The following is a 9,658-nucleotide window of genomic DNA, read 5'->3' on the forward strand; positions in this document are numbered from 1 at the left end:
AGGGTTATTTTGGTCAATTAAATGTTATTCACATTGGTCAAACAAAAGTCAAAGGGCAAGTATATATTTTTATATGGTTGAGATGTCTTTGTTCGGTGTACTAAATTTAGGAGGTGTCATTATTCAAAAGTGATTAAGTTGTATGTAGCTCTTTTAGGCAAACCGGGGGGGCTATTCATTTTACGAGATAGAAAAATACCACTATATTACAATGTCCTTGATAGATGTCTAGACATCTATATGACATTCATACATTCCCCAATTTGATACTTTACAATTTTAACTTTGAATTTCCAATTCTATTAGGGTGGTTTCAAACTTAACTTTAACACCTCCTTTTATTCTTCCATGAAGACTTGTGGGGGAGGTCTAATTCTCAGAAACCACCTTGGTTTTCCGCTCAAGGTTGCTTCGGCCTTTTTATCTAATGCCTACAATCCGGCGCTCGTTGAGGGTTTGATTCTTCGGAAAGTCTCTGATCTTCTTAAGCTCTGGGGTTACCACAATGTGATTATTGAGGGAGATTGTTTGCTTGTGATGCAACTTCAAGCCTCTGTGGAGGCTTTATTTATTGGTTTTTAGGATGTCATTTCTCTTCGTAAGGACTGTTTGGGTGCCTCTCTGGCTTGGGTTCGTTGGGGAGGAAATGTTGTAGCTCATGTTTTGAGCAAGAAGGCTCTTGTAGTCGCTCGTGGTGATTTGGATTGGAACATCTGACCCAAGTGGTTGTTGGATGTTCTTCTCTCAAATATTATTATATCTTATTTGCAAGGCTAATCTTCAATGCTACAACTTATTAATATTTTTCATGGTTAAAAAGAAAAAAGAAAAAATTATTATTAATATTTCACATAGTCCTCAAAATTAAACCTGTTTTTTCGTACGCATTATGGACGAATGCTAAATAATGACTAATACTAGAAAATGACCTGTTTATTACGTTTTGATCATGCATATTTGTACCAATCCATCAATACATAAATCAATATATCAATCATGGACTCAATTTGAAATTAGTCATTTAATATAGTGGTAAAAGTTAAATTTATTTTTAGACTTTTGTTTGTTAACATCAATCAATATATCAATCGCAAATATCTCAATAATTCAGTGAGTTAGTGCTTTCGATAAATTTTAAAGTGTCGAACTTTCTATGTCTATTAATATAAATTCTAACACTTCTTGTCTTGTGAAAAAATAATAATAATAATTAATTTATCGATCAAATACAAATAAAGACCCTTTTCTTATCAATTATCTTTCTTCTTTAAAGTGTCTCCCACAAAATTCATCAATGCCAATTGCCCCATATGGTCACATGTTTTGAAAACTATATCTATTATCAAATTATTATTATTATTTTCTAACAAATCAAATCAATTCAACCGTCCACAAGATCTAAATATCAAAATATAAGTTTTCAAACTCAAAAAAATGATGCTTTGAATGTGAAAAGGACACAAAGCAAGTAGGCCATATTATGTAGGAGGTACCATTCCAAACCTTGAGAAGCCCTCTTAAAAAGTGTCTTTTAGTGCCAATTATTGGTCATACTCAATAGATCTCTCTGGTCATTGCGGCAAATTAGAAGTAAACAATGATGGCTTCAGGAAAAAGAATCAAGGGTTTACACACCAATCTTTATGAACATGATATTATGTGACAAATGATTTCCAGAATGTAAGATTTATTTATATGAGGAGAGACTACAAGGTTCAAGTTTAAGAGATAATTTATAGTTAATAATTGTTTCATGAAAATGGAAAGCAACACAAATACCATTTACCAGGAAATATATATATATATATATATATTACAACCGAGGGCTATAGCCCAGTTGTATCTTCTTTACGATCCAAAGTGGAAGGTGAGGATTCGAGTCTTCTTAGGGACAAATGGGTGTGTGACTTCTAATTCCTCAGTTATAGACGGGAAAATGCATATAGATGGAGGCCTTTATCCATGTGAAGGGTGATTCGATAAGTAGCTTCCTTGCTCTCATCAACGACTTTGAATTTGAAGAAGAAGAGAAGAACGGCTGCTAAAATCTTCATTTGCCTGTAAGCAAATTCCTTTCCTAGGCATATCCGAGGACCAGCCTAACGATTGGAGAAAAATAAATAAATAATATGGGAATTTTGAAATTATATAGCCTTGTAAAAACTTAATGTTTCTAACCTGAAAAGCCGTAAATTTAAAAGGACTTTCGGATCTGAAAACACCATTATCGAGCCATCTTTCAGGTAGGAATTCCTCGGCATCCTCTCCCCATATGTATGTCATCCTTCCCATGGCATAAGCCATGTAGTTTAAGCCATCTCCTTTCTTTATTTTGAAGCCATCAGGAAGGATATCGTCTTCTCCTGAATTCTTGCCATCCTGCATTAGATTAAAATTAGCAAATTCTAGTTTCAAATTTGATTGTTTTCTCATTTAAACTTCAAGATAGAATGAATTACTATATGAGAAAAACAAGAAAACTTCAGTGGTACATTATTCCCTCAGCTATAGAATTTTAAATTGTAAACACTACATCCTTCATGCATTGAGTCGGCGCCTTGGAATTGAAATAAATTTTCTCCGGTTCCAATTCCAAGGCGCCAATTCGGTGCTCCCAAATGCAATAATACTGTAATCAGAAGGCAATGTCGTATCATTTTTTCCAAATTCGTCATTGTAACAAATGAATGAAGGTCAAAGGAATACAGGCAAATACTTTGTGGTGTGCAAAACATTACCACAGGAACTGCAGGATAGAGTCTGAGTGTCTCGGTTAGAGCTGCATGAAGATACTGCATTTTGTCCACGGCAGCTTCAGATAACTTGGCAGTAAATTCCTCAGCAGACAAGTTATCCTCAGCTTCAGTTGCCTCTCTCACTTCCTGTGCAACCTTTTCTTGAACCAGAGGATGTTTACACAGCATATAAAAGAACCAAGTGAGCGTGTTTGCAGAGGTGTCCTTGCCAGCAATAATGAAACTGAGAGTAATATCTCGCAAATATTGATCAGTCATGTTCTCTGGATCCTTCTCACTCTCCATCAAAAACCTTGATAAGATATCTTCTTTCCCTTTCTAAAAAAGAAAAAAGAAAAAAAAAAAGTAAGAAAGAAAGATTGATTTGATAACGTGGAAAAGGAATATCCATTATATTGAGTATAATCGACTCACATCAAGCTTTTCATTTTTCATCAGCTCCCTCTTACGACGGATCAATTCGAAAACAAAGTTGTTGATGACTTTGATATTCTTCTTAAGTTCCGCCTCCAAGCCTATATTAAGGAATCTTTTAATCCTCCATAATAGATCAGCGTATCGCCAATAAATAATAACATTGGAATTGTCAAAGGCCCTCATGAATTGATTGCTGAATTCATCCAAACCAGATAGAGTATCAAGCTCAACCCCAAATCCCACCTTAAATATTGAGTCTAAAGTTGATTTCATCAACAGATCCTGCAAAAAAGAATGAAAAGTCCACAATTTTTGTTAGGAACCAAACACTAAGGGTGAGCCACGAATTGCCTTCAAAGAAGAATTATTTCCAACGGCTGTTTAAATTAATTTTGAAGGCCTTACTTCATTTCTTTTTCCTTTCTTCAAGGGTAAGGATGAAGGTAAAACATATTTCTAAGAAATGTAGCATCGACCAGAAATGCTATGTCAAACATATTTCTAAGAAGTGTAGCACTGACCAGAAAAGCTACCTTCAACCCCTAAAATGAAGCATTTTTGCTTCAAAGTTCAAATACTTATTTTTTATTTTTATAAATTTCAAAAAGATTTGCAAAGGTTAGATGTGAATATTGTTAATTAAATTTCACTTTGAATTTAAGCTTCTTTAAATTTGATTCAATAGTAGGCCAAAATAGACTGATTCTGATTAAGAAACCTGAAGATCCATCACTTGCTTAGCCACTGCTGCAGCAGAAACCTTCAAAGCTAATTTAACTGCATTAGTTCGAAATACAATTGTACTGAAATCTCGCAAAACTTTTGTTGAGAACTCATAGCTTGCAAGCTTCCGTTGGTGACGCCATTTATCACCATCCACTACGAAAATCCCATCACCAAAAAGATCTCTCATTATCTCATAATTAAATTCCCCCTGCAAAGACATTACAGCAGAACATCACATTTAAAAAATTCAAATACCGAGTAAAGTTTACCATGCTATACAAGCTATGTTACCTTGCCATAATTGGAGAAATTAGTTTTAAGAATATATTCAACATTAACAGGATCAGCAGTGTAGACTTCACTGTGTGACGGTGTGATCATACGAAAAGTACTGTATTTCCGAGCAAGGGATGTGTGGTAATCAAATAGTCTATTAAAGTGTATGATTTGATTGACTATTGGCCCTGCAACCGGTGGCCGATGGTCCTTCAAGATTAATTCTCTGATGTAAATGACTAGTAATATAGCTATCAATAAAATCACGAAGAAAATTAACACTCCAACCAATGCTAAAATGAAAGATACTGCTGGGAAGAACCCTGTGATAAGTAGTAAAACACTGAACATACAGAAGAAAAGGGCACCCATTATAGAGTTCATCCGGAGGATCCCAAAATTAGATATGAACGAGAATGATCCAATGATTAAGAATTAGTTAATTACCTTTACTCATCTAAACTGGTTCTTATATAATTCAACAATATGTTCAATGGTTGTCTTCTACTGTTTGTTTTTTCAGAAGATAGCATCGTTATTGAAGTTTTCGCTCATATCCTATAAAAGGTTGCTTTCAGCATAACCTTGAACATAGCGACTTGCAGATTTCTGAAAATTAAATATGAGGTTCAGGAAAGGGAAAGCTTTTATAATACAACTAATGGATGTAGACTCTTTGGATGGGTTCACCCTTAGCCTAAATTAATAATTTGACTGGTTATCTGTCTTAGAGTTAAGGAAACTTGTACACCTTATTTTTTAACAAATAGATTTAAATGGAGCGATCCATCAAAAGTTAATGCTCAGGCAAACAGATGATGGCATCTCTTTTACTCTATTATAATTGATTGGACCTCACCCAACTGCATGAATGTAAGAACAGTGTAACCAGGAAAAGGTCAAAAACTAATCAACCTCAGTTTCTTCACATAGTTCCACTTGAATGTAAATAAACTATCCATATTGGATATGAGGTCTAATAATAGCAAGGCGAGTTTAAAAAATAAAAAATAAAAATCCTCAACTATAATGATAATAACATGTAAATGATCTACTCAACAATGTGTTTATCTAGGATTATAAAGCGATACAATGAGAATATTATGAAAATATTTAATAACAGAAATGGATCTAAATACTTAAATAAATATTTGACTGTGTATCATTTCCTATTTCTGTATCTAACTGATTTCCTCCATATGTTCTTCACCATTTCCCTTGATATTCCTGTATCTATCTGATTCCCATCATTAATATGTTCCCTTAATTCTGGGCCACAAAAACAGATCAAAAACAGGTCCCAAACATTAATATGTTCCTTTAGTTGGATACGCGGTACGTGTGGATGTGATTAACACTACTTCCTTGCAAAAAAATCCCATCTTGGAATCTCTTCAAAACCCTTCACACCATCTAGCGTTTACAAAAACTCGCCCTAGGGTTTCAACTACACACCTAGAGCTTTACAAACAATGCTCTGATACCATGTTGACTTTAAGATATAATCAAATCAAGAGTAAAGTATAAGAAAAAGGATGAGAGAAAAAGAGAGAGAGATGGGAAAGAGAGAAAGAGTGAAAGAATACTTTCATCCTTCCATCACATTCTATTTATACTAATAAGTTTCAGAAATTACACATAAGCCCCAATATTATATAAGTAATAACATATAAGCCCCTGACAACAGGTCCTTCATTCCTAATTGATTCATATCACCTTATCCCTCTTGATTTGACTCTTCAATAAATTATATGCAATATGACACAGGATGGATGTTTTGTTTTGGAAGGGGCATAGCAATACATAAAAAGAGATTCCATGGTGCTGTTCCAATGGACTGCTAGGATGTTGAACTGAAGTTATTACATTTGATGCTGAAACCTGGTAAGTGAAGATTGAGGGGAAAAGAACTAATGGTAGGCATAGTACCAGCAGCAATAGCATAACTAATTATAATAATAATAAATTTAATGATGATAATGATAAAATGATGCAATCTAAGATACACAACATTATGATTACTTTCCCATGGAATGCCCAAACACAACCTATAGTACAGTTTGCATCCAAAAATCATGGTACTTGTATCTTTCAAATGCTTGTATAGAAATATTTGGTAGCAGCAAGAAAACAGTTGTGGAGGATTATGGATAAATTAAATGAACTGCCTCCGTATCCTTGCTGCGGAAAAAAAAAAAAAAATGCTGATCAGGACTGACTTTTTACCTCCATATTATATTCTTCAACTTTGTATTTCACAGCACCTCATACTCCAGAAATTTTTTTCCAAAAACAGTATTATGAGAGTTCTCATGCGGGCTCCTTGAAGATTTGTCCTTACTTGTTTGTTGGGATATAATTCCCGTAGTTCAATAAAAATAAGTAGCATGGAAATAGCATCGACATAAATAGAATGATATTTGTACCAAGTTCTTGCTGCTGCAGGTGAACCAAGAGAGGTCCATCCTGATCATTCAGAATTCGTTGCCTTCTTTCGAGCAGATCAGTCAGCGTCCAGCCACCCAACTCTCTCACTATGAGAGTATTCTAATAAGAGTATTCGGCTGATGTGACCAAGGCTCTGGGGGACGCCCTAAAGGAAAGCCCAGATTCAAAGGAAAGCGGGAATTAGGTGTGATTAATATTCTGAACCATGGCCTTAATTTATGTGATGGAAGAAATTAGCACAGTTGGTTCACAACGTTCGAGCATGAGAAACACTCAAATCTCCATATCCATCAATAAATTGGTATTCACCAAGTTGTCTCCAAAATTTTCTTCTATCTTATCTCATTACTTAACAAATTCAAGACATAAATTAGTTCCTCCATCACAACTTCAGGCGATCCTCTCACTGAGAATTCATGAACAATTCCATCAACTTCAATCATGCTAGAGCCTGGAATTACCTTTTTAATCCATTTATCATTCATAAAAGCTCTAGTTTTCTTCACGTTGTCAAATTTACCAGCTTTGGCAAATATATCACACAGAGTCACATAGAAGGCATGGTTTAGAGGCTCCATATCTATCAATGTTTGTGCCACCTTCTCTCCTAACTCTACATTCCCATGCATTTGACATCCTCCAAGCAATGCCCCCCAAACAAACACATCTGGTTCCATCGGCATGGTTTTGATAAGCCCTTCTACCTCATCAAAGAGGGAAGCTCGACTAAGTATATCAACCATGCAAGCATAGTGCTGGACCTGTGGCTTAATTGAGTAATGTCTCATCAAGTCAAAACACCAGCGGCCTTTCTCTACTAACCCAGAATGAGCACAAGCTGACAATAGCACGACAATCGTCACAGGATTAGGCCTCACACCAACTGATTCCATCTCTTTAAACAGATCAAAAGCCTCCATACCATAACCATGAAGAGCAAACACTGAAATCATGGATGTCCACGCCATAACATCCTTCTCGGGCATTTCCATAAAGATCTGAAATGCTGTTTCCACAAATCCACATTTACCATACATGTCAACAAGTGCCGTTCCAATTACCATATCACACTCTAAACCACTTCTCTTCAAGTAACCATGCACCCATTTCCCATGAACATTCGCACCAAGAGAAGCACAAGCAGAAAGCACACTTGCAATGGTGATCTTGTCCGGACTAACCACATCATCTACCTGCATTTCATGAAAAAGTTCCAAGGCCTCCTTTGATCTGCCAGCTTGAACAAACCCCGTTATGATTGAATTCCAAGTAATAATATTTCTTTTCTCCATCTTCCTAAATAAATCCAATCCCGAGTCAACATCCCCTCCTCTTAAACACCCAATAATTATCGAATTCCAGGAAACAATATCTCTATTTGACATTTCATCAAATACCTTCCGCGCACCCTTCAAAAACCCAAATGCTGAATACAAACTTATCATTGAGTTCTGTATAAAAACATCATTATGAAATCCAAATTTAACAACATGGGCATGAATGCTTTGACCTGTGACACCATCAAGCCTCCCCGTGCATTCCTTAACGATAAAAGGGAAAGTGATGCAATCCGGTGCAATGCCATTGCATAGCATTTGCTTATACAGAATCAAGGCCCGGCACGAATTGGGTCCATCCCAATCTTTCATTTTGTAAGCATGAGCTCTAATCATCGCATTGTATACAAATAGATTCGGGTTTTCTACGATTTTAAAAACATCTTCAGCGTAGCTGAGAGAGCCCGATTTGGAGGTTGCGGAGAAGAAGAGGAGACGAGAAATGAGAAAGAAATGGTCGGGTTTGGGTAAATGTGGTGATGTTATGATTTGGGCATGGATTTGTTTGAGTTCTCTCATGTTCTTGCATTCATCTATCAAGCGTGCGATTATGTTCTTCAGATATAGCCTTTTGGGTTCCATTCCACCATATTTCACTCCATCATAGATGGTTTAGTTCTTCCAAATAAAGCGGGAGTTTTAGTAACTAACTTTCGAAATAAACCTTGTGAAACAACTAACTAGTAGTGTTTCTTTTGTGGGCAGGGTTTGATAATTAAAAAAGGAAAGGAAAACTAAATATTAATAAATTTTATAAATATAGAGCAAAATATATCTAAAGCAAGTACCGAAGAACACAAGAAATGAGTCGGAAAGTTGGAGCTTTTTGTATTGCTACTTTGTCTCGGGATATACACACACACATATATAGGCAGTTTTTTCCCCCACATTTCACTTTTCTTTTCCTCCATCCCTTGTTCACAATCAACAATCCGCGCTCACACAGACACAAATTATACATTTCTTCTTCTTCTGACATACATAACTCATATCATTAGTGCAAGACAATTAATATGTGGATCCCACATTAACTTTTACAACACCATCATACTATAATGAGTATTATATATATATATATATATAATCACAGAAGAAAAAGAAATAAAAATAAAAAACATGCATTTCAGAGACCATTTGAGACTTTATTCCTGAATACCCTTGAAATTTCATTAAACAAAGAATTATCAGATATGACGTGCCTTTGTTTAATCATCTTCTCTCTCACACACACATACACACAACTTTCAAAACAAGTTGCAATAAGGCAACTTGAACAATGTCATAAACTAAAGAGAGGTCGGTGCATTTTTTTCTACGTAGAGGGAGTATAAGGGTAATTTTTTTTTATTACTTCTTCTTCCTTTAACTTTATAACCAAGTTTGATACAATAATCTTAAAGATTCTAAGCTTTTTATAACGTACTTCACTAGCTTAATGGAAGAGGACCACTATTTGACATGACAGAATTTTAGTCTAGTTCAAGGGATGAATTTTGGTCTACTCCGTGGAATATCCTGTGGAACAGTGGTTCTATTTTACATCACCTACATTTTTTAAACGTACTTCACTAACTACTTCACTAACTAGACGAAACAAAATTCTTAACCATAGATAAAATAAGTTACAATAATGTAATAAAGTACGTTAAACATCACATCATTTTTGAAAAGTACTTCACTAATTAGACAGAACAGAAA

The 9,658-nt window shown here is 35.2% G+C and overlaps 2 protein-coding genes across 2 annotated transcripts; both read right to left on the bottom strand.

Moving 5' to 3' along the window:
* Positions 1-1,679: 1,679 nt before the first annotated feature.
* LOC132271928 (cytochrome P450 704C1-like) lies at positions 1,680-4,741 on the bottom strand. Its single transcript, XM_059773432.1, has 6 exons — positions 4,191-4,741; positions 3,892-4,107; positions 3,171-3,455; positions 2,739-3,074; positions 2,179-2,379; positions 1,680-2,099 (listed from the first exon to the last, which is right to left on the bottom strand). Exons 1-6 carry the CDS (start codon positions 4,557-4,559, stop codon positions 1,923-1,925), a joined length of 1,584 nt encoding a protein of 527 aa, XP_059629415.1. The 5' UTR covers positions 4,560-4,741; the 3' UTR covers positions 1,680-1,922.
* A 1,403-nt stretch (positions 4,742-6,144) lies between these two features.
* On the bottom strand, positions 6,145-9,627 carry LOC132271927 (pentatricopeptide repeat-containing protein At5g66520-like). Its single transcript, XM_059773431.1, has one exon. The coding sequence runs from the start codon at positions 8,540-8,542 to the stop codon at positions 6,956-6,958; it is 1,587 nt and encodes a 528-aa protein (XP_059629414.1). The 5' UTR covers positions 8,543-9,627; the 3' UTR covers positions 6,145-6,955.
* Between the last annotated feature and the right edge of the window lie 31 nt (positions 9,628-9,658).

The sequence above is a fragment of the Cornus florida genome, unplaced genomic scaffold (genome assembly GCF_030987335.1).
Source record: "Cornus florida cultivar Cherokee Brave unplaced genomic scaffold, ASM3098733v1 CherokeeBrave_3.0.0_Hap2_Chr08, whole genome shotgun sequence".
Taxonomy (NCBI): Eukaryota; Viridiplantae; Streptophyta; class Magnoliopsida; order Cornales; family Cornaceae; genus Cornus; species Cornus florida.